The following is a 25,895-nucleotide window of genomic DNA, read 5'->3' as shown; positions in this document are numbered from 1 at the left end:
ATGGCTCTTTTTAAATGTAGGTGTTCACAACTATAAAATTTCCTCTTAACATTGCCTTTGCTGTATCTCGCAAGTTTTGCTATGTTGTATTTCCATTTCAGTTCATCTCAGGTGTTTTCTAATTTATGATTTCTTCATTGACCTATTGGTTATTTAAGACTGTGTTGTTTAGGGACTTCCCCGGCAGTCCACTGGTTAAGACTCTGCCTTCCAATGCAGGAGGTGTGGGTTTGATCCCTGGTCAGGGAACTAAGATCCCACATGCTGCAGGGTGTGGCCAAAATCTGGAAAAAAAAAAAAAAAAAAAAAAAAGACTGTGTTGTTTAATTTCCACATATTTGTGAATTTTCCAGTTTTCTTCCTGTTATTGATTTATAGTTTCATTTTATTCTGGTTGGAAAAGATACTTTGTGTGATTTTAATTTTTTAAAACTTACTATAATATTTCTGCATTAATATATAGTTCATCGTGGAAAATATTCCATGTGTCCTTGAGAATTTGTATTTTATTGTTGTTGAGTGGGATGCCCTGTGTATGCCTGTTAGGCCTAATTGATTTATAATGTTTAAGTCTTCTATTTCCTTTTTGATCTATCTGGTTGTTTTATTATTAAAAGTAGGGTACTATAGGGCTTCCCTGGTGGCGCAGTGGCCTGCTGATGCAGGGGATGTAGGTTCATGCCCTGGTCCGGGAAGATCCCACATGCCGCGGAGCGGTTGGGCCCGTGAGCCATGGCCGCTGGGCCTGCACGTCCGGAGCCTGTGCTCCGCAACGGGAAAGGCCACAACAGTGAGAGGAGGCCTGCGTACTGCAAAAAAAAAAAAAAAAAAAGTAGGGTGCTGAAGTCTCCAGTTATTATTGTAGAACTGTCTGTTTCTTCCTTCAATATCAATTTTTCTTCATATATTTTGGAGCTCTGTTGTTAGGTGTGCATATATTTATAATAGCTGCATCTTCTTACTGGATTAAACTTTTCTTCCTCCAACATATAATGTTCTCTTTTGCCTCTTGTAGCCTTTTTGACTTAACATCTATTTTGTATGACAATAATATAGCCACTCCAGCTCTCTTTTGGTTACTGTTTGCTTTCAATATAATTTTCCATCCTTTTACTTTCAACCTCTTTGTATTTTTTTATCTAAAATGAATCTCTTGTAGACACCATATAGTGTTTTTAATCCAGTCTGCCAGTCACTCTCCTTTTAATAGCAGAGTATAATCAATTTATATTTAAATTCATTGTTGATGAGAAAGGATTTACTTCTGCCATTTAGCTTCTTATTTTCTGTATGTCTTACATGGTTTTATGTTCCTCAGTTTCTCCATTATCACTTTTTGTATTTAGTTGAGTTTTTAATTTTTTTAATAAATTTATTTATTTATTTTTGGCTGTGTTGGGTCTTCATTGCTGCGCTCAGGCTTTCTCTAGTTGCAGTGATTGGGGACTACTTTTTGTTGTGGTGCACGGGCTTCTCATTGCAGTAGCTTCTCTTGTTGCAGAGCACAGGCTCTAGGCATGTGGGCTTCAGTAGTTGTGAATCACGGGCTCTAGAACATAGGCTCAGTAGTTGTGGCACAGGGGCTTAGTTACTCCACAGCATGTGGGATCTTCCCGGACCAGAGCTCAAACCCATGTCCCCTGCATTGGCAGGCAGATTCTTAACCACTGCGCCCACCAGGGAAGCCCTAGTTGAGTCTTTTTAGTATACCATTTTGATTCCCTTCTTTTATGTATATTTTGAAGTTATTAGTGGTAACTTTAGGGATTACAATTAGCATCTTAAACTTAAGACAACCTAGTTTGAATGATACCAAATTCATTTCATTAGCATATAAGCTAGTTTCATTAGTGTACAAACACTATGCTACTGTACATCTCTGTTCCTTCTCCTTTATATTGTTATTGTCAGAGATTACATGTTTATACATTGTGTGCCCAACAACATAAATTTGTAAAGGTTATTTTATTCATTTACCTCTTAAATCACATAGGAAAAATGTGGAGTTACAGACAAAAAAGTACAATAATACTGGCTTTGACATTTACCTATGTAGTTAATTTTACCAATGTTATTTCTTCTTATGGCTTTGACTTTTCATTTCCCTCTGAAGAACTCCTAACATTTCTTGTAGGGCAGATCTGTTAAGAATGAACTCCCTTAACTTTTGTTTATCTAGAAATATCTTCATTCTCCTTCATTCTTTTTTTTTTTTTTTTTTTTTTTGTACGCGGGCTTCTCACTGCTGTGGCCTCTCCCGTTGCGGAGCACAGGGTCCAGACACGCAGGCTCAGTGGCCATGGCCCACGGGCCCAGCTGCTCCGCGGCATGTGGGATCCTCCCAGACTGGGGCACGAACCCGCGTCCCCCGCATCAGCAGGCGGACTCTCAACCACTGCGCCACCAGGGAAACCCTCTCCTTCATTCTTGAAGGATAGATTTGCTGCATATAGAATTCTCAGTTGATAGTTTTCTTTCCTTTCAGAACTTTAAATTATGTCAGCCTGACACCTTCTGACTCCCATGGTGTCTGATAAGAAATCGGGTGTTAATCTTATTGAGGATACCTTGTTTTTGATAGTCGCTTCTCTCTTGATGCTTTCAGAATTCTCCCTTTGTCTTTTGACAGTTTGACCATAATGTGTCTCAGAGTATAACTCCTTGAGTTTATTCTGCTTGGAGTTTGTTGAGCTTCTTGGTTGTGTAGATTTGTATCTTTCATCATATTTGAGAAGTTTTTAGCCATTATTTCTTCAAAATTTTTTCTGCCCCTTTGTTTTTCTCTTCTGCTTCTGGCACTCTTATAGTACATGACTCTGCTCATTTTTATTCATTCTTTTTTCTTTGTGCTCCTGAATTCAATTAGGAATAATTGATAAGTTCAGTAAGTTCAGTTGTCTTACCTTCATGTTTGCTATAGTGAATTTTTAATTTTATTCTACTTTTCAGCTCCAGAATTTCTGTTTGGTTCCTTTCTATAATTCTGTCTCTTTAATGATATTCTCATTTTGTTCTACATTTCCCCCCTTGATTTCCTTTAGTTCTTTGTCCATGGTTTCCTTCAGCTCATCAAGAATATTTATGACAGTTGATTTAACATCTTAGACTAGTAATCTCATTGTCTCAGCTTCCTCAGGAATGGTTTTTGCCAAATTCTTCTTCCTGTGAATTGTCCATACTTTGCTCTTTCTTACTATTTATTGTAATTTTTTTGTTGAGACCTAGACATTCTAAGTATTATAATGTGGTAACTATGTAAATCTGTTCTCTCACTTCTTAGTGATTGCTGATTTTTGCTCATTAAGGGCTGGAGTCATCTGTTTGTGTTATTTCCAAACTGTTTTTGCAAAGTGTGTAATCCTTTTTGTGTGTGGTTGCAAGTTTCTGTTCTCTTATTGCTGCAGTTAGCTGGTGACCTGACAAAGATTTCCTTAAATGTCTGGATCAAAAAAAGGGACAAAAAGAGTTCTCTTTTAATATTCTGATAGATACCACCAATGGAAGCTGCTGCTGCCTGTTCCAGAAACTATTGCTCCTGGAGCCAGTGGGCTGCTATCCCCACAACTACAGGAGGGAGGAGCTGAGGAATGGGGGATGGTAGTTGGTTCACACATGCTGTTAACTTAAGAAAGATCAACAGCCTCTCCTTTCACACACTCTGTTGGTTGTTTTAAGTGTCTGATAAGGTTCTGTAGCTCTAAAATGGTTGATTCCAATTGCTCTTTCCGTCTCAGTTTTTACTTTGGTGGAGGGATTGAATTCTAGATCTTTCTACTGCTTTATTTTGCATCAGTGATGTCTTTTGAAGTGCAGATGTTTAGATTTAAGCTCAATGTCATATTCAAGAATCCTTTGCATAAACCATGGTGACAAAGTTTTTCTCCTGTGTTTAGCATGGTTGGATGGCAAAGCTTTGGTGTGTAGGCAGGCCATATAGAGGCTTGTGGAGGAAGCATGGCTTGATGAGAACTGTCTGGGGAGTACAAGTGAGCTGTATGGGGCCTACAGAGGGAATTGGTGCATCAGTGCTGGCAGGAAGCCTTTGGGTGCCAGTTTACATGTTAATAAGACTTCAGGAAAGCCATCTGCAGGTTGAGTTGCTGAGGCTGTAAGTTTGCTCAGGCACTTAATGTTCTGGGCATGTGACTGAGCAGAGTTCTACTGGATATCCTCATACCCAAACCACTGACCCACTCTGCATCAGCTGGAAGCCACAGGAGAGCAGAGCCCCTTTCTTCTGTGGTGTCCCTTCAGTGCCCTCTATCGAGTAAGCTTAACAGCCTCATGTTTATTTTGAAAGGAGAAATGCTCAAAGGAATTCCATGTTGTCACAGAGCATATATTGCAAGGTGAATATAGGCAATAAATTGATGAGCAGCACATAAGATATCAAATAGTGTTTAAATTAATAGGCCATCATTTGAGGCTTGAAATTTTACTATAAATATACCAGTCCTCAGTATAATCATTATTGAAAACCTCCAACTTAGAGATCTTATAAAATAGAGAATTGAGTCGCTATATGTGGTCTCAGAGATGAAACCTCTAGAGTATCCTAAGCAGAAATTACTCTGAATTGTCATCAGTTCACTTCCATTGCACACCCAAGGAAGTGAGAGTGTTTCTTTAACTTATTATTCATTAACCCATATTCTTTTGTAGGAGTCTGTTGATACCTTTCTAAACTTGAAGAACAGCCTTAACGTTATGCATTAAAAACTTACCCCCTTCTTATCACAATAATGTACTTTTAAGAACAGATATATTTATATGATATTTTGAAAGCCTGAGTTATTTGGGCTTTCAAATACTTTGTGACTGTTTGTAACTGTATGTGAAAATTTTAAATTTTCTTAATGAATATTTATATCACACCTTATATGAAGGCTTTATATTCAGTTGGATTCATTGTACCTTTCTGATTGGTTCATGGTGCCCTGGCATGCTGTATTGATGTATACATATTTTGAATATCATTCCTGCTTACATGTGCAATAGATACTTAATTTGGTTGGTAAGGGAATGGAGATAATAGGTAAAATCCTTGATCCTTGTGCAGATTCTTTTTTTAGATTTTCAGTGAGAGATAGTTTCTTACTAGGTTACATATTGACGCTTTTGCAGTAAGCTTTTCTTGTGCATACCTGTCCTAGGAAAAACAACTTGCATATACATATATTATAGGAATAGAGGCTCAGTAGATACCCTTTTATTTCAAGCAATAACAAATTATTGCTGAGAATAATTAAATAGTATTTTCCCCAAAGATGGTATTACTTAATCCTTTACCTGTTTTATATAAGTTCTCTTTAACTTTTTTGTTCTCAGATTCTTGGCTTTTATTGTCAAGTATATATATAGTCAATTCTAGTACACTTTGTAGCTAACTCAAAGCAAATATTTACATTTTATTTACAGCTGTCATTTTTCTCCCAATTTGTTTATCTCTCTAATATCTCTGTTGATGATTCTTCTAATATTTCTTTATAAGCCAGGTAGTCTTAAGTGAGTCTTGTTAGTCTAATAGTCAGTAGTATAAGTAGTAGAAATAATTTTATTTAAAAGTATTTTGTATTTGTCTTGAGGATAAGCGTACTTTAAAAATTATTATTAAGTAGTTCCCTGGTTACCAGAAACACAATTCATGTAACTTTTCTGTGTTTCAGAAACCTTTTTCCGAAAAGGACAAAGGAACTCAAGTCAGTTGTACATAGTGCTCCTGGTTGGAAATTATTTGGTAAAGTCCCTCCCAGAGAGAATCTTCAGAAAACTTCCAAAATCATTCAGCAGGTAAGTACTAATGTAGCCATGTGGTTTGTCTTGCTTTTCAGATATTCTTTTCTAGATAATTAACCATATTCTATTTTCATTCCTTTTTCTTTTTAACATGTAAAATTTTGGGACTATAGATATTTGTAGTAACTTTAACTTTTTTTTAAAGCATGACATATTTTCAGTTATCTTTTATGGTTGTGAAAATTCTTTACAGTCATAGAACATTGATTTTGTTTCCTAGTTATTCCTTGGATGGCTTTTTTTTTTCCTTAGCAAACCATTGTCACCACAGACTTTGACTTCTAGCCAAACATGGTAGCATTTGCCAGCGGCACAGATTTTATGGATAATGGGTAGTTGTGAACTGATAAAGCAGCATAAAGTGAAAACCGAGTAGATTTTGAGGTCGAACTCTTTCCTTGGTCACTTTTCTGGTTTTCTGTCTTAACCAAGGACTTTGTGAGAGGGCGGGTGTATAGTCTGTTTCTAGTAATTTAGGAGCCATTTCTTCTGTTATCTGTTTTAATATCCATATTCTTGAGTTCTTAAGAATTTCAGATCTTGTTTGACTCCTGAGCTTGTGCTTCTCAGTACTAGGAGATAAGTGAGACTGGAATGCAGTGAGACTGTATCAATTTGTAGCATTTTTAATTTTAGAGAAGCTGTTTCTCAGGAGATATTATAATAAATTTCCTATTTCTCTCCTTCCAGTTGTAATTTATCAAATTTAGCACATCCAGCATTTATAAAAATAATCACATTAAAGCAATAATCATCATTCAAACTGGAAAAAATACCTTCCTTTAAGTATTTACTAGTGTTCTTTTTATTGCTCAAAAGAAAAACAGGTTTCCCAAGTAAATGAGAACATAATTTTTAGATCTTTAAAAGCATTTGTTATAGTTAATTTTATTTACAAGTAATTAAAATAGTGACCAGTTTATATGTTGCTGAGACTTAAAACTGTAGTGCTGTGATTCCCAAGCTGTGTGCCTAGGGCACCCCATGTGCTGCAGCTAACGCAGGGGGGAACCATGGCAAACTCAGTGATGCTACACATCTGCTGGATATGGTGCAGACTGATAGCTAGTACACAATTTCAACATTAAATGGCAATGTATTATTTTCTGTGGCATCGTATTCTTGTGAATCTGGTTTTTCCTAGTTTGCTATGATAAAAATCAGATACTGTGCAAAAATCAGTGTGGAACAGGAAATGAAGGTGATGGTGTCCAATCTGATTTCAAGGTTTGTGAAATTGTACAGTGCACAAAAGGCACACATGCCCAATTAGTAATTAATTGTGGTTATTTAAGAATGCAATAAAATGTTTTTCTTTTAATTTATGTGTACTATTTTTTCAAGTGGTTACTAAGTGCTAGGACATAAATCTTTACTTAATTATTGGACATAAATACTTATTAAACAGAATGTTTAAGGATTTCTGTTGGTTTAGGGGGCACCAAGAAAAAATTACTGAGACACTAAGGTTGCTGTTAATCCAAGAAAGTTTGGGAATCTTTGCTATCTGGACATTAACTCTTTTTTCGTGAAGTCTTTCAGAAGACCAAGTTTGCCCTCTAGAGGCAAAAACAGTGGTCTTGCTATTGAAGGTTTGTATTCTTGACTTTATGATAGTTTACCTGAAATATGCTTGTGCATATACTTTAATATCTTTATGTAAACTAATATTCTGTGATATTTTCTTACCATAGATCTCTAAATAAGTTACTAGTGGATAATTATCTGTTTACCAATATGTCTGTGCCTTTAATGTGCTGTTTTCATTTTGGAAAGCCAAGGCCTCACCTCCTCTCTCCTTTTTATATATATGTTGTTTGAAAATTTGATTAGTGGTCAGGAAAAAACAACTCTTATTTTCATATGGGAAGAAGGAGTGAGTTGAAATGCAGTTTCTATCCTCTGTCCCTTTTCTGGCCTTTTACACATGATGATTTCTCCCAGCTGCTTCTTTTAATTTTTGAGTTTTCCATTTGTGTGTAGGTGCAAATGTGTATTTTGGTTCCTTTTTCATGGTTCTGTTTGTTTTGGGGGGGCTGTGATGGATAGCGAAGTCCTTATTCCTCTGACCGTTTTCCACGTTCAAAAATATGTATCTCTTTCACAATGTGATGGAATATGTTTCTGCCTCTCCTTTTCTGCTTTCTCTTTCCCTACTGTTTGTGTCCTCTACTCCACATTTGTCTCACTTTGCTGTTCTCTTCACTGCAATTGTCATTTTAAAAGTGGGCATGATTGGGCTTCCCTGGTGGTGCAGTGGTTGAGAGTCCGCCTGCCGATGCAGGGGACACAGGTTCGTGCCCCAGTCTGGGAAGATCCCACATGCCGCGGAGCGGCTGGGTCCGTGAGCCATGGCCGCTGAGCCTGCGCGTCCGGAGCCTGAGCTCCGCAAAGGGAGAGGCTACAACAGTGAGAGGCCCGCGTACCGCAAAAAAAAAAAAAGTGGGCATGATTTTCTTTTATTGGTAATGGTAAAGTTATAACTTTCTGTCTCTGTTCCCACTTGAAAACATTTTTTTACAGCCCTGATTTCTAAACTCTGTAAAATATTATCAATATAAAACTACATTTGAGATCCTTGACCATCTATCTACCCCTTTCAAATGTGTGTTATATGTTTGGAATGAGAAATTTAAAATGATGTTAAGAGTAAAGCCGTGAAGAGTGTTAAGACACATCTGTCATGTTTTAGGATAAGGTCTTAAGCTGTTAAGGCTATAGAAAATGAAGATAGCTAGTATTCCAGTGTAAAACTGCCTGAAACAGTAAGGCAGTGCTAGAAGTACTAAGGAAAAAATAGATTCCTTTGACCTTCCTAAAGATGCCTCACTTGCTTATTGAATGACAAAACAGTAAAATTTGTTAGAATATTAGAGTAGTAGTAGTATTTTATAGGATAATTATTTTATTAAGCAAATATTCAGAAAGGAGTTGCCATATTCTTAAGGATGAGTATATGTTTGGGAGCCAGAATTTTTTTCTAGTAGAGAGACACCTATAAGATTATAAACCAAACTATAGAGTAAAGTAGTGTTTGACTTACCATCTTTTTCCTCTATTGTTAATTGCACAAATAACACGATTATGTTCTCTATAAAATATAAAACATTATAGGGCGATATGTCTCATTTTACTTTGCCTTCATATTTTTAGGCCTTTTAAAATTCAATTTTTGTATGGAAAACACAATTATTTTCACGTGTGTATATTTTTACATATATGGTGTTATTTTTTTTCACGAACAAAATATTTATATAAATTTTTTTTGCCTTACTTTATGTGTTTTGTACCTATAGATTTTTCAGAGATATATGAAGTCCAAAAGTGAAAGATACTTGTAGGTTAAATATTTTTTAAAGTTTTATTCTTGTAAATTTTATTAAAGGTCTGATCAGTTTTAGTGCTTTCCATGTTAACAGTAAAGAAACATAAACATCATTTTAGGGTAATAACAAAGTCAGACCGACTCAAGTTTGGCATTTAACTTGACAGTAAATTCCCAAATCACATGAATATTCATAATATTATTTTATGAGGATTATCACATGTGTTCTCTTGCAGGTGTGAAATTCCTGCTTGTGGCCATTTGAACCAGTTGGTGAGCCATGTTAAAAATTGCATCTATTAATTATAAATAGTATTTCAGTTATATGGTAGTTCAATTGACCTAAGTTTTTGGTTTTTCTAAATTAATAGGCTGAAGTTGGAATACAGCTACATAGTTTGTCTTACGACCTCCAAACTGCAAGTGAGAATTATTTCAAATGCACCATGTTATGTATAATTGTAACATGATTGCATACTAGATTGAGTATACTCTATTTATGTCAAACTGACAGTCTTTCAGTAGAAAGTGATTTTTTTGTTTGGCACTGTTTTTATATTGGCATCTTTTTCATTATGAGGAAATTAGATTGGAGTACTTAGATGATATTTCATGTTTTTCATCACTCGTCTTTCTGAGTGATGTTTTAGTTGCGTGGTTGAATCACTTTCAGATATCTTTTGGCAGGCAAGGAAAAAAGTTTTAAGGCACTAACTGATTTCTTAATCTGAGTATTTCAAATTGTCCAGAAGTAGGATAGGTCACACTGCTCAATTAAGCCTTTGATTTTGAATTGTTAACTTCAGGAACAATAGCGCTGTGGAAAGGACTAGAATACACGTGCTTTGTGAGCAGTAAATATATAACACTTTGCAAGTGTAGAGCTTAATTTTCTGGTTACTAACTTTATTGGTGTATGTAGCATTAGGATACTTGAAAACAGTTTGTTGGTTTTAGTTATGCTTAAATATGGATACCTTTGGTGTAAAATTTGAGTGAGCACTGCAATAAATGAGCTACTTCCTTCATTGTTAAATTGTGGAGGGGCTGGACTATGTTCAGAATTTGTTTTTGATAAGTCCTTAAAACTGTTAACACACTTGCATGTTTTTTCACCTTTATTTACCTAAGGTATTGTCACCTTGAAAAGGTAGTGAATAATTACCTTTCTAGCCGCATGTGTGTTCCTTATTTATAGTTAATGATAAATTATGTCTTTCCTATGTATGAATAAATTTATTTCATAAATGTTAATTTGTGTGGTCTGGAGATTGAGAGAGGACTTTATAACAGCTCTGGGCCTGTGCTTCGGGGAGAGGGGAGAAGTGTGAGCCTTAAGAAAGAAGGTTAAATTAGGTAAAGAAAACAAAAAGAATAAAGCACTAACCCCTTTAGGAAGAGTGTTCTCACTGTCCACCGAAACTCAAAAGTTGAGTCACTCTGTATACACATCAGGCTATTTTGGCTTTTACATTGTCTTTAAAAGAGAAGCTCCTATTCTATTCTTTCTTCTCCCAAGACTCCATATTTTACTTCAAGAAGCTGTTCAAAGACTCCTGCCACCCTCCGTTTGAACCAATAGACTGATCTTTTCTCATATTCCGTCCTAGTACACCTTCTTTCTGGTGAATCCCTTTAGATACAGAGCCCAAGCCATCAGAATGTGGTAGGATACCATTCTGTGACCAACTTACCCTGTGACCTCGTGTTAGCAAGCTCTAAACCTTTTCTCTAGTAGAACTTGAAGGACAAAATTCTTTAATTGATCCTAGATTCTTCTCGAAGATTGTCTGGCTTTCATTTCAATGAATGTGTAATTTATGCAACATACATTGACTGTGTATAATACCATAAGCATGGTTCAGGTTCTTGGGAAATAGATAAATATAAGTCCTAGCCTTTCAGTTATTCTAGCATAACTGTAGGAAGGAGGGGGAAGGTTCATATACGGTTTTAATATAGTGTAGTGAGTGCTGTAATACAGTTGTGAACCAAAGTATGAGAGTAGAGATGAAAGAGTGATTAATTCTGCTCAGGATGACATGCAGTTTCTGTGTTATGAAGTATACTAGTAGGAGTTCACCAGGTAGACAAGATGGGGAAAGACATTCCAGATAAAGAAAATTGAATGAACAAGCAGGAATGCACCAGACTTGTTTAGCTCAATTTTAGGTCAGTATTTCAGGGAAGTAGGGTAGATGGTGAAGGTCCTTAGCCACAAGGTTAGAAAGTTGGGTTTTAACCAAAATACTTTTAAATAAGGCACTGAGGCATCAAATTCATATACTGGAAAAATTCTGGAGGCATTGTAGAAGTTAAATTAGAAAAGAGTGGGTTTGCAAACAAGGACATTAAGATTTATTGTAGTAGTCTATGATTCTGGTTCTCAAACATAGTGGATTATGTAGGGAATGTGTTAAAAATACAGATCCCTCAGCTCTTTACCTTGAGTTCTTAATGTCAGTTTTGTGTTTTTCAATTCTTGTGTTTCTGGTTGTTTCTTTTTCAAATCTGCTATATCACTTTTTGCAGTTTACAGTTCCCTGCTGAAATTTCAAGCTTGGCCTTTATCTCCTTAAACATAGTAAGTATAGTTTTTATAGCCTGTGTCTGATAATTCCAATGTCTGGAAATTCTATAGGTCTGTTTATATTGAATATTGATTCTGCTAGTTTTTGTTAGCAGATGCTATTTTATCTCTGTGTGTGCCTGGTTACCTTTGCTTGGGTGCTGGATGTATATTTGAAACATCATATGTAGAAAACAATTTGAAGTACATCTTGGTTACTTCCAAGTTTTATCAACAGTGAATAAAGCTCCTATAAACATCTGTGTGTAAGTATTTTTGTGGGTGTAAGTTTTCATTTCTTTTGGGTAAATACCAAGGAGGCTGGTTGCTGAATCATATGGTATTTTAATTTTGTAAGAAACAGCCAAACTGTCTTCCAAAGTGACTGTACCATTTTGCATTCCCACCAGCGATGAATGAGCATTCCTGTTGTTCCATATCTTCACCAGTATTTGGTGCTGTCAGTGTTTTGAATTTTGACCATTTTAATAGGTGTGTAGTCATATCTGATTGTTTTAATTTGCAATTCTGAATGAACATGAATTAGAACATATTTTCATATGTTTACTTGTCATCTGTGTATGTTATTTACTGAGGTGTCTTTTCTGACCTTTTTGCCATTTTTAATTGGATCGTTCATTTTCTTATAATAATAAAAACAGAACTCAATAGAGTTTTAAGAGTTCTTTGTATATTTAGTATAACAGTCCTTTATCAGATGTATCTTTTGCAAGTATTTCCTCCCAGTCCATATCTGGTCTTCTCATTCTCTTGACAGTGTCTTTCACAGAGTAGAGGTTTTTAATTTTTATCAAGCCCTGCTTCTCAATTATTTCTTTCATGGATTGTGCCTTTGGTGTTGTATCTAAATAAAGTCATCACCATACCAAAAGTAATCTAGGTTTTCTCCTGTCTTCTATAGTTTTATAGTTTTTTTGTTTTACATTTAGGTCTATAATCCATTTTGAGTTAATATCTGTGAAGAGTGTAAGTTCTATGTCTAGATCCATTTTTTTGCATGTGGATGTCCACTTGCTCCACGCCATTTGTTGAAAAAACTACCTTTGCTCCATTTTATTGCCTCTGCTCCTTTGTCAAAGATCAGATAACTGTGTTTATGTGGAACTGTTTCTGGGCTGTCTGTTCTGTTCCATTGACTTCTTTGTCTAGTATTTTGTCAACACTGCCCTGTATTGATTACTGTAGCTTTACAGTAAGTCTTGAAGTCGGGTAGTGTCAGTCCTCCAACTTTATTCTTCTTCTTCAATACTGAGTTTGCTATTCTGGGTCTTTTGCCTCTACATATAAACTTTAGGATCACTTTGTCAATATCCACAAAGTTACTTGCTGGGATTTTGATTGGGATTGTGTTAAATTTGTAGATCAAGTTTGGAAGAACTGACATCTTTGTAATACTGACTCTTCCTATCCATGAACATGGACTGTCTCTTCCTTTAGTTAGTTCTTCTTTGGTATCTTTTATCTGAGTTTTGTAATTTTCCTCATGTAGATATTGTATATATTTTGTCAGATTTGTATCTAAGTATTTCATTTTGGGGGATGCTAATGGAAATATTAATGTGTTTTAAATTTCAAATTCCATTTTTTATAGCTGGTATATAGGAAAGCAATTGACTTTCCTAATATCCTGCAACGTTGCTGTAATTGCTTATTAGTTACAGGAGTTTTTTTGACTGTTCTTTCAGATTTTCTACACAGACAAGCCATGGCATCTGAAAACAAAAACAGTTTTATTGTTTTCTTTTCCAGTCAGTATACCTTGTGTTTCCTTGTCTTGTTGCATTAGCTAGGACTTCCCATACAATGTTGACAAGCAGTGGTGGGAGGGGACATCCTTGCCTTGTTCCTGATCTTAGAAAACTTAGAGTTTCTCACCATTAGATATAATATTAGCTATAGATTTTTTGTAGATGTTCTTTATCAAGTTGAGAAGTACCCCTGTATTCCTTCTTTAATGAGGGTTTTTGTCATGAATGAGTTGAATTTTGTCAAATGCTTTTTCTGTATTGATATGGTCTTGTGATTTTTCTTTCTTAGCTTATTGATGTGATGGATTACATTAATTAATTGTCAGATGTTGAGCCAGCCTTGCAGACATGGGATAAATCCCACTTGTTCATGGTTTATAATCCATTCGATTTGCAAATATTTCATTGAGGATGTTAGCAGCTATGTTTCTGAGAGGTATTGTTCTGTAGTTTTCTTTTAATGTCTTTGCCTGTTTTAATATTAGGGTAATGCTGGCTTCATTGATTAAATTAGGAAGTATTCCTCTGCTTCTGTCTTCTGGAAGAGATCATAGGGAATTGGTATAATTTCTTCCTTAAATGTTTCTTAAAATTTGCTGGTGAAGCCATCTGAGCCAAACTGCTTTCTCTTTTGGAAGGTAATTAATCATCAACACAATTCCTTTCCTCCTTCCTTCTTTCCCTTCTTCCTTCCCTCCTTCTCTCCCTCCCTTTCTCCCTTCTTCCTTTCATTTTTTCCAGCTTTATTGGGGGTATAATTGTTGATTCAATTTTTTAAATAGATAACAGGACTGTTCAGATTGTCTCTTTCTTCTCTGAGTTTTAACAGATTGTGTCTTTAAGGAATTTATCCATTTCCTCTAAGTTATCAAATTTATGGGCATCTGATTGTTCATAATATTACTTTAACGTACATCAGATCTGTAGTGAGGTCCCCTCTTTCATTTATGATATTTGTAGTTTGTGTCTGCTTTCCCTCTCCCTCTCTCCTTTCCCTTCCTCCCTCCATCCTAGAGTTTGTAATATGCATTTACAGCTAATCTAAGCCCACTTTAAAATAACATTTACCACTTCATGTGTAGTGTAAGTACTTTATAATAACAAAATATTCCTAATTCCTTCCTTCCATCCCTTGTGTCTTTGCTGTCATTCATTTCACTTATACATGAGCATGCTCTCACACACACACACACACACACACACACACACACACACATATGTAACTGAATATATCATTATTATTTTGAACAAACTGTTATCTGTTGGATCAGTTAAGAATAATAAAAATAAAATTTTTATTTTACCTTCATGTATTTCTTTCTGATGCTCTTTCTTTCTAGATGTAGGTAAAAGTTTCTGACGTGTCATTTTCCCTCTCTCTGAAGAGCTTCTTTTAATAGATCTTGCAAGGCAGATCTGTTGGCAACAAATTCTCTCAATTTTTTGTTTGTTTAGAAAAGTCTTTTTTTCTTCTTTTTTTTTGAAGGATAATTTCATAGGGTACAGAATTTGAGGGTTTTGCATTTTTTCTTTCAACACTTTAAATATTTCTCTGTACTCTCTCCTTGCTTGTATGGTTTCTGAGAAGTTGAATGTAATTGTTATCTTTGCTTTTGTATAGGGAAGGAATTTTTTTCACCTCTGGCTTCTTTCAAGATTTTTTTTTTTCAATCTTTGATTTTCTGCAGTTTAAATATGTTATGCCTACATATAGTTATTTGGGCATGTTTCCTGCCAAATTTTGTGTTCTGAACTTTATGATCTGTGGTTTGGTGTTGACATTAATGTATAGAAATTCCTGGTTATCATTCCTTCAAATATGTTTCTACTCCATTTTCTCTCTAGTTGCTTGCTGCAACTAGAGAAAGCCCACACGCAGCAATGAAGACCCAACGCAGCCAAAAATAAATAAAATTAAATCTTTTTTTAAAAAAGTTCCTTTTCCCCTCCTACTGCTGGAAGCACAAGGAGATTTTTCTCTGACATACACTGTGAGTACCTGATAGAGTTCCTGGAGGTAAAACTTGCAAAAAGTATGTGGGTCTGGGATCTCTTGGAGTCTTAGCGCTCAGACCTGTCGACCTTGAGCCTCTAGCAATTTGTCAGTTACAGTTCAGGTTTTCCTACCCTGGCATTGATTCCCACAGAGGTTTCTTCATAGGTTTCTGCTCTGGTAAGTTGTGATTCTCTATATCCACCTATTTCTCTAATTTTGGAGCAGCAGTTTGCCCTGTGACCTCATTTCTCTGAGGAATCTAAGAAGAGTTGTTGATTTTTTTAGTTTGTTCAGCTTTTTACTTATTGGAGTGGGTTGGCAGCTTTTAAGCTTCTTACGTGCTGGAGCAGAAAACAGAAGTTGAAATGCTAATACTTTGTTAAGGATTTTTGCTTCCATTTTCATTTGAGATAATGGCCTGTAATTTTCTTTTAATATCTTTGTCTGATTTTGGTATTGGGATAATGCTGAAATCATTGAATGAATTGAGAGTTTTTTTCTTCGTCTCCATTCTAAAAGAATTTGTGTAGAGTTAGTATTTTTTCTTCCTTAAATGTTTGATGAAACTTGACAGTGAAATTATCTAAGCCAAGATTTCTCAACCTCAGTGCTATTGATATTTTAGGTCTTGTAAGTTTTGTTCTTGGGGGCCTTTCCTGTGCAGTGAAGGATTTAGCAGCATCCCTGGCCTCTGCCCAGTAGATGCCAGTAGCATCCCCTCACAGTTGTGGCAACCAAAAATGTCTCTAGATGTTGCCACATATTCCCTGGGGCCAAAGTCTACGCCAATTGAGAATTACTGACATAAACCAGGTATACAGGGGAGACTTCCCTGGTGGTCCAGTGGTTAAGACTCCACACTCCTAATGCAGGGGGCCCAATTTCGATCCCTGATCAGGGAAGTAGATCCCGCATGCTGCAATGAAAATCCTGAAGATCCCGCGTGCTGCACCTAAAAAATAAAAGATACTGCATGCTACAACGAAGCTCCTGCCTGCCACAACTAAGACCTGGTGTAGCCAAATAAATAAATATTTTTAAAAAACCGAGTATGCAGGGGCTTTCCTTGTTATTGTTGAATAGCTTTTTAATTATAAATTTAATATTTTAATTGATATAGGGGTATGACATTTTCTATTTTTTCTTTTTTTCCCCACATCTTGATTGGAGTATAATTACTTTACAATGTTGTGTTAGTTTCTGCTATAGAACAAAGTGAATCAGCTGTATGTATACATATATCCCCATATCCCCTCCCTCTTGAGCCTCCTTCCCATCCTCCCTATCCCAGCCCTCTAGGTCATCACAAAGTGTCGAGTTGATCTGCCCACTAGCCATCCATTTCACATTTGGTAGTGTATATATGTCAATGCTGCTCTCTCACTTCGTCCCAGCTTCCCATTCCCCCCCTGCATCCTCAAGTCTGTTCTCTACATCTGGGTCTTTATTCCTGCCCTGCCACTAGGTTCATCCGTACTGTTTTTTTTAGATTCCATATATCTGCGTTAGCATACGGTATTTGTTTTTCTCTTTCTGATTTACTTCACTCTGTATGACAGACTCTAGGTCCATCCACCTCACTACAAGTAACTCAATTTTGTTCCTTTTTATGGCTGAGTAATATTCCATTGTATATGTGCCACATCTTCTTTATCCATTCATCTGTCGATGGACATTTAGGTTGTTTCCATATCCTGGCTATTGTAAACTGTGCTACAATGAACATTGTGGTACATGTATCTTTTTGAATTATGGTTTTCTTAGGGTATATGCCCAGGAGTGCGATTGCTTGGTCATATGGTAGTTCTATTTTTAGTTTTTTAAGGAACCTCCATAATGGCTGTCAATTTACATTCCCACCAACAGTGCAGGAGGGTTCCCTTTTCTCTACACCCTCTCCAGCGTTTATTGTTTCTAGATTTGTTGATGATGGCCATTCTGACCCGTGTGAGGTGATACCTCATTGTGGTTTTGATTTGCATTTCTCTAATATTTAGTGATGTTGAGCATCTTTTCATGTGTTTGTTGACCATCTGTATGTCTTTGGAGAAATGTCTATTTAGGGCTTCTGCCCATTTTTGGATTGGGTTGTTTGTTTTTTTGATATTGAACTGCATGGGCTGCTTGTATATTTTGGAGATTAATCCTTTGTCAGTTGCTTCGTTTGCAAATATTTTCTCCCATTCTGAGGGTAGTCTTTTTGTCTTGTTTATGGTTTCCTTTTCCTTCCTGTGCAAAAGCTTTTAAGTTTCATTAGGTCCCATTTGTTTATTTTTGTTTTTATTTCCATATCTCTAGGAGGTGGGTCAAAAAGGATCTTGCTGTGATTTATGTCATAGAGTGTTCTGCCTATGTTTTCCTCCAAGAGTTTTATAGTGTCTGGCCTTACATTTAGGTCTTTAACCCATTTTGAGTTTATTTTCTTCTATTTATTCTTGAGTCAGACTTGGTTAACTTACATCTTTTAAGAGATTTTTACATTTCACCTCTTGTTGGATTTATTGGGAAAAAATTGTTAATAATATTCTGTTTTTATCCTTTTAATGTCTACTGGTGATGTGATATGGATACAGATTGTCTCTCAATACATTCCTGATTTTAGAAATGGTATCTTCTTTTTTCTTGATCAGTTTTGCCAGAAGTTATCAGTTTTACTGATCTTTAAAAACGTATACCTCAGGGGGCTTCCCTGGTGGCGCAGTAGTTGAGAGTCCGCCTGCTGATGCAGGGGACATGGGTTTGTGCCCCGGTCCGGGAAGATCCCACATGCTGTGGAGCGGCTGGGCCCGTGAGCCATGGCCACTGAGCCTGCGCGTCCGGAGCCTGTGCTCCGCAACGGGAGAGGCCACAACAGTGAGAGGCCCGCGTACCGCAAAAAAAAAAAAAGCATATACTCGGGCTTCCCTGGTGGCTCAGTGGTTGAGAGTCCGCCTGCCGATGCAGGGGACACGGGTTCGTGCCCCAGTCCGGGAAGATCCCACATGCCATGGAGCGGCTGGGCCTGCGCGTCCAGAGCCTGTGCTCCGCAACGGGAGAGGCCACAACAGTGAGAGGCCTGCATGCCACAAAAAAAAAAAAAAAAAAAAAAAACCGTATACCTCTTTTGTTTCACTGATTTTTACCTCTTTCTCTGTTTCTATCTCATTTATTTTTGGTCTTTATTATTTACTTTCCTCTTGGTTCAAATTTGTTTTTTCTAGTTTTTTAAGGTGGATCATTGATTTTAGACCTTTTATCTTTTTAATATGTGGATTAAGCTATACATTTCCCTCTATGCTTTAGCTGCATTTTACAAGTTTCAGAATTTTCATTTTCATTTGATTCAAAATATTTTCTCTCATTTCTTTTGTCATGATTCTTTGGAAGTGTGTTGTTTTAATTTTCAAATATTTTAGAATTTTCCTAGATGTTTCTGTAAATAATTTCTAATTTAAGTCCATTATGCTCATACAGTATACATTATGAAATTTTAGTCTTTTTCAATATATTGAGACTTATTTTATGTCCTAGATATAGCTTGTCTTAGGGAATGTTCCTTGTGTCCTTGAAAAGAATGTGTATATTCTGCTGATGTTGGGTTAGTGTTGTGTAAATGTCAATTAGGTCATGTTAGATGATAGTGTTGTTCAAGTCTTGTATACTTTTGCTGATTTTCTATTTGTTCTGTGAATTACTGAGAGAGGAGTAATAAAGTGTCCACCATAATCTACTTGGCTATTTCTCCTTTTGCTTTTTTTTTTCTCTTTTTGTTTTGAAGCTTCGTATTTATGTCTTCTAAATGAATTGACTTTTTTACCATTAATGTAATGTCTTTTTTGCCCTGGTAATGGTTCTTATTATGAAGTTTTTGTCTAACTTTAATTTAGCCACTGAAGCTTGCTTTCACTTAGTGTTTACATGGTATTTATTCTTCTATCCATTTACTTTTTATCCATCTTCATATTTAAAGTGGTTTTTTTTGTATGTAGCTTATATTTGGGTCTATGTAGGCAGTCTAATACTCTCTTCTTTTTAAATGGAGTGTCATTTATTGGTATGACTTGTTTTAAATTTACTATCTTGCTACTTCTTTTCAAATTGTCCCATCTGGTCTTTGTTTCTTTTTATCTCATTTCCTGCCCTCTTTTGGATTAAATGAGTTTTTTAGTACTCCATTTTATCTCCACTGTTAGCTTATTCAATATACCTTTGTTTTAGTTTTTCAGTGGTTGCTCTTGGCCAACAGTTCTCAAATGTTTTATTTTTACAACTGCTTTGGATTCTGTGTATGAAGGATCTCAAAGAGTTCTTGTTTATGGGGATTGTTTGTCAATTACTACTGTACCCAGAATTAAAACTGAAAGGATGAAGTATTTATTAATTCACTTAAAAAGTGAAATTGGCCATCCCTTCCCCCCTCCCCCCCCCCTTTTTTTTTTTTAAACTGTGAGTGCATGTCATGAAGAACACAGTGATTAGTAGTACAGTTTGGTGTCTCTGCCTTGATTTGTGCTAGGGCATCAACAGTTTTATTCAATATTGCTTTAGGGGCTTCCCTGGTGGCGCAGTGGTTGAGAGTCTGCCTGCCGATGCAGGGGACACAGGTTCGTGCCCCGGTTCGGGAAGATCCCACATGCCGCGGAGCGGCTGGGCCCATGAGCCATGGCCGCTGAGCCTGCGCGTCCGGAGCCTGTGCTCCGCAGCGGGAGAGGCCACAACAGTGAGAGGCCTGCGTACTGCAAAAAAATATATATATTGCTTTAGCAAAATTAGTGCTAATGTCAACACATTGACAAACTATTAGCACTATTAGGACTATAGTTTTGACTTCGCAAACCTCATGAAACCATCTCTGGGACACTGTTGAGAACTGCTGCAGTAGGGCTTATGATATTTATCTTTATCACAATCTATGCTCAAATAATGTTATACCACTTTGAGCATAATGTAATAACATTACAACAGTATACTGCCTTTCTCTCCCTTCTGATTTTGTGCTGTAAGCCCCTCAATACACTGGTATTATTTTTGCTTTAAGTAGTCAGATATCCTTTTAAAAATGACTTTTATATTTTTGTCTCTTATTTATGTCTTTTCTAAAATGTTTTCCATATTTACTATATTTGGTGCTTTTTATTTCTTTGTGTAGATTCATGTTTTCATATGATGTATTCTTTCTGCCTGAAAGATTTCCTTTAAGATATAGAGCAGGTCCACTGACAACAGATTCTCTCAGGTTTTGTTTGTCTGAAAACATTTTTATTGTGCTTTTATTTTTCAAAGATAGATATATTTTTTTGGTATAGGATCCTAAATCAACAGGCTTTTTCCCCCATTATTTTGTTATTTTTTTTCTTCCAGCAATTTAAAGGTTTTTCCGTTGTCTTCTGACTTGCATAGTTTCAGATGAGTCTGAGCATCCAGGTCTCTCCTGAATATCCTATGTATTCAGTGAAGACTTTCCATTCTGGTTGGTGGGAATATGAATACTTCTCAGCCATGGGTGAGCTCTGGAAACTGTTTTGCTTACCATCCACAGTAATTGTTCTTCCCCCAGAAGTTGTTTTTTGCCCAGCCTTGTAGTGTTTCGCCTTACACATGTGCAGTTTGGTATTCAGCTAAAGACTCAAGAGGACTCCTGTGCAGATTTCTGGAGCTCTTTCTCAATGGAGTGCTTTTCTGCTACTCTGGCCCACAAATTCTGGCCCCCATTGACCATTCCAACTAACAGCCAGGCTTTCTTCAAGTTTTCCCTTCCTGCACTGGATGTCCAGAACTGCCCCCATGCATAATAATGGGATGATCGATAGGCTCACCTTGTTTGTTACCCCTTTGGGATCCCAGAGGTTGTTTTCAGCAAGAAAGTTGGTATGAATTACCCAGTCCACCAAGTGGGAATCTGCTTATCTTTCTGAAGAATTTTTTTGTCCAACACGTATGTATTAGTTTTAGGAATGTAGATGAAAACCAAATACTTGTTTCTAATTACATATTCAATTCACATATATAATAATATATTAAGAAATAGTGTCTTTTTATTTGGATCTGTTTGCATACATCTTTGATGTCAGTATGTTCAGTGGTATGTTCAGACCACTTTTGTGGTCTTTAACCCCAGAGCACATCATCTTCACTTACATCAAAGTTGTAGGAGATATAGTGCTTTTTAAGTGTATTATCTTGTTACTAAAATTTTGTCTCAAGCCACAGGTTTCCAGATGCATTACATTTTTTCTTTTATTCTATAAGTATAAAATTATGATCTCTACAACCTAATCTCTTCCTGTATTGTTCTTTAAGGTAATGTTTAAAAGGCTCTTTATGATAGTTTGCAACTGAATGGTTATACCTCCGAGAATCCTTCGTTACTTTATGTCCATTTTCTTCCTTTCCTTCTCCAATTTAACAAAGCCACAACAAAAAAACCTATTAAAAAAAAAAATCACCTTCCAGGGGCTTCCCTGGTGGCGCAGTGGTTAAGAATCTGCCTGCCAATACAGGAGACATGGGTTCGAGCCCTGGTCCAGGAAGATCCCACATGCCACGGAGCAACCAAGCCCATGCACCACACTACTGAGCCTGTGCTCTAGAGCCCGCAAGCCACAACTAGTGAGCCCGTGTGCCACAACTACTGAAGCCGATGCACCTAGAGCCCATGCTCTGCAACAAGAAGTCATAGCAGTGAGAAGCCCGCGCAGCACAACAAAGAGTAGCCCCCACTTGCTGCAACTAGAGAAAGCCTGTGTGCAGCAACGAAGACCCAATGCAGCCAAAAATAAATAAATAAAATAAATTTATTTTTAAAAATTATAAAAAAAAAGTCACCTTCCAAACTAGTGTTGACTGAGATAGTTTCAGGGTAATGCACCTTCTCCAAGTAGTGCTTTGCTGTTCAAATTAATAGAGAGAAAGCACCCATAAAATGAGATGTTGTTAAGCAAATGTGCTTTCTCTTTTCTAAGAGATTATTTTGAGGAAAAACATCTTTTTCGTTTATGTGAATCCAATATTTCTTTGCCTTGGAATTGTAAGTAATTTTTTCTACTTTATGCTTGTGGAGATGACAGCAATTGCCAACCATCTTTTGATCAGACTTAGAATTAATTGCCTGTTTGACTCAAATTTTCTTACAGTAGCTAGAATAAATTATCCTACAGATATTTGCCAGCCTGCCCCTAGCGCTGGTTTCACCTTCTGTTCTAGTTACCCCAGTTAAAGTAAACATTCCATAGAACAATATTTTGAGTGGAAGATGAAGAATAAGTTAAATTAAAAAAAGAAACAGGCTTCATTACAGTATCCCATAAAAATACGTTCCCTAAGTTAAAAGAAAAACTAAATGCCTCTTAACCTTTGGTAGGTAGCTCCCAACAACTCATGAAAATAAGTCAGTTAAAACTGACCTTTGGAATTCCCTGGCGGTCCAGAGGTTAGTACTATGCGCTTTCACTGCCGAGGGCCTGGGTTCAATCTCTGGTTGGGAAACTAAGACCACACGTGCCGCGCGACATGGCCAAAAAATAAACCAACCGAACAACAACAACTGACCTTTGTTGGCAGGAAATGAGGTAGATCGATGTGATATTTTCAAACAGTGATTTGCTATAGCTAGCATTATTTACTGATTTCCTTGGACTATGATATTTCCAATTGCTTTTTAATATTGTAAAGTTTCTTTATAACTTATAAAATTATCGATTTTTTTTCCTTATTAAACTTCTATGGAAGGAATATACAGGGGATTTTTATGACATGACCCACACGGATTTAAAGTGAAAATGACTTCAGGAATTTCTCCCATGAGATATTATTTGGTTGTATTTTTAAATGAAGTCTTATTATGTATATCAACTACTTATCAATAACTTGAACACTATTTTCTCTCTCTATTGCCTTCGACTCATCTAAGAATTATGTGATTTTCCTCACCTATAGGGATAGGCCCTAATTAACTTTAACTCATTGATAAAGCTTATTTTTCAGGTCATTGTGATTGCGTGTTGAATGGGGTGTTTCCTGGGACCTTCCAGGAAGGATGCTTTCTTTGTATTTTGTGAGAGTTATTATTGGAAGAGCAACTAGAGGATCTTTGAAAGTTATGCTATGAGGATGTGACAACTGGCTTTGCTACAGTCATTTCTCTGAGCAGCAAGCCAACCTCCAGATGAAGCCCACACATGGAGGAGGGCATAGCTGAGAGAGTAGTAGAGAAGTGGAGTCTCTGATTGGTGCTGTGAGCCTCTTGGTCAAACAGAGACCACAGTTAGCTAAATATATGGAATATTAGTCCTATAGTCTGATACATTTGCCTGAATGTATTTGATATCACTTTGTGATAAATTTTGAAAATACTGATATTTAATATTTTACTACTTCTAATATAATTTGTAATTTTAATCATGTTAGAAGAGCACCTTAAGTTATTTGGCAAATATTTAAGTCATTGAAGATGTATGAATCTATCCTACTTTCAGATAAGTATGGATTGATATCATGTTTTAAGCTTTTAAAATAATTATTCTCTAGAAATTTAAAGCATTTTTATGCTAAGCATCTGTGATAGAAAATACTAGAATACAGCTTCTTTTCTCTCTCATGTGAAGAATATTTGAGTGACAATTCTGTATAAAGCTCATTTGTAAGGTAGATACATAAATAAATTATATTTATGTACTTTTGTCTTGCCTTTCTTATTAAACGTGTACTTATTTAGTTAATTTTTAATAAAAGACTTTTCATTTTTTGTTCAGACTTTCAGTGGCTCTCCATTTTGTTCATCATGAAATCCAAATATTTTTGCCAGTGAAAGGCCCCATAATTTAGCCTATACTTTATTTCTCATCCTTTTTCATATTCAGTGAGATTAATGTGTTTCCCTAATCCATGCCTTCGCTTGCTGCCCCTGGCATGTTCTTTCCAATCCTTTCTGTCTATGTAATTAATACCTATCATTTTTGCCCCAGTTCTGATCCCAACTCTTCAGTAAAATCTTTGTGAGTTATCCACCGTGACTATAAAATGATCTCTCTTACAAACAAGCTACTTTATTTCTTGCAAGAAAAGTCAAACAGTACTGAATAATTTAAAGTAAGACAAATGCACTTCATTTCTAGTCTAAGCCTCCAGAGGAAAACCCCTTATAGTTCAAATTCCTTGATATTTTTCTATGTAAACTTGAGCATATATGACTTATTTGGTTATCACTTCTTTTTTTTTTTTTTTTTTTTTTTGCGGTACGCGGGCCTCCCACTGCTGTGGCCTCTCCCGCTGTGGAGCACAGGCTCCGGACGCGCAGGCCCAGCGGCCATGGCTCACGGGCCCAGCCGCTCTGCAGCAATGTGGGATCCTCCTGGACCGGGTCACAAATCTGCATCCCCTGCATCGGCAGGCGGACTCTCAACCACTGTGCCACCAGGGAAGCCCAGTTATCACTTCTTTTGACTACCATATTGGAAAGTACAGTTCTATAGGCTTAATCATATTTGTTTGATTCTTCTTTTGGCAAGAATACTTCAAGAATGATGCTATGTACTTCATATTGCATCAGGAAACACATACTCTCTGCTGGTCTTTTAAAATAATGTTTAGATGGATCAGTGATTGAGGTATTGTTAGCTCGATCTTCCCATTTTAAAGTTCCCTATCAGCCTCTCACTGAATGATTTCATCTATCTCATTATTTTAAATTGTCATAGACGGTTACTTGACTGTCTGCTAATACATAGTAAGATAATAGATCGTTAAAAGGCCAAGCTCTGGAGCCTACCCTGCCTGCAATTTATGACCTTTGGCAAGTGACTGCACATCTTTGTGCCTCAGTTTCCTCTACTGTGAGTTAGGTGCCTCACAAGGTTGTTTCAAGGATTAAATGTGTTAAGTGTTTAAAACAGTGCATGGTACATTGTGACAGTAAGTGCTAGCTGTTATTAATATATTGATTTAGAAGTTTTTTGGGGGGTGGGATGAATTGGGAGATTGGGATTGACATATATACACTAATATGTATAAAGTAGATAACTAATAAGAACCTGTTGTATAAAAAAATAAATAAAATTCAAAAAAAGAAGTTTTATTTTGCTGTCTATGTACTGGCATTTGTTTGCATGGAACATGCTTTACTGGATAGTATTCATCGCATTCTGTCTGGCAGTGAGACCTGGTCACATTGTAGGAAAACAAAGTGCTGTTTAAGTGATAACAAACCTCATACGTATTTAGCTTCTATGGTTTTTAATAAGAAAAACATTAGCAGGAATGGGGATTTGTTATACTTGAGTTTGTAATGAAGAAAAGAAACTGATCATAATTACATGTATATCCTAGATATTAGGAAAGAAAATTTCGAAAGAGAAAAAGGAATGAGTGACCCCATGGCTTTTGACACTGAAAGGCTATGCAGTTCTTTGAAATGGGAATTAATAAAAATGAACATACACAGTTCTAAATAATTTGAGAAAGAAG

At 36.3% G+C, this 25,895-nt stretch overlaps 1 protein-coding gene across 6 annotated transcripts in view; it reads left to right on the top strand.

Moving 5' to 3' along the window:
* The window catches only part of TBC1D12 (TBC1 domain family member 12), a 126,196-nt gene that overhangs the window by 73,342 nt on the left and 26,959 nt on the right, over positions 1-25,895 (top strand). For 3 of the 6 annotated variants that reach the window (XM_073794174.1, XM_073794175.1, XM_073794176.1), the window contains 2 exons: positions 5,667-5,790; positions 9,358-9,394. In XM_073794174.1, coding sequence (XP_073650275.1) covers positions 5,667-5,790; positions 9,358-9,394 — 161 coding nt within the window. Of the gene's footprint in view, positions 1-5,666; positions 5,791-9,357; positions 9,395-11,657; positions 11,706-25,895 lie in introns of those variants that run through there. The other 3 variants (XM_019939667.3, XM_019939668.3, XM_019939669.3) reach the window with 2 other exon arrangements.

Source organism: Tursiops truncatus, chromosome 16, assembly GCF_011762595.2.
Source record: "Tursiops truncatus isolate mTurTru1 chromosome 16, mTurTru1.mat.Y, whole genome shotgun sequence".
Lineage (NCBI taxonomy): Eukaryota > Metazoa > Chordata > Mammalia > Artiodactyla > Delphinidae > Tursiops > Tursiops truncatus.
This window is presented reverse-complemented; position numbering and strand designations above follow the sequence as displayed.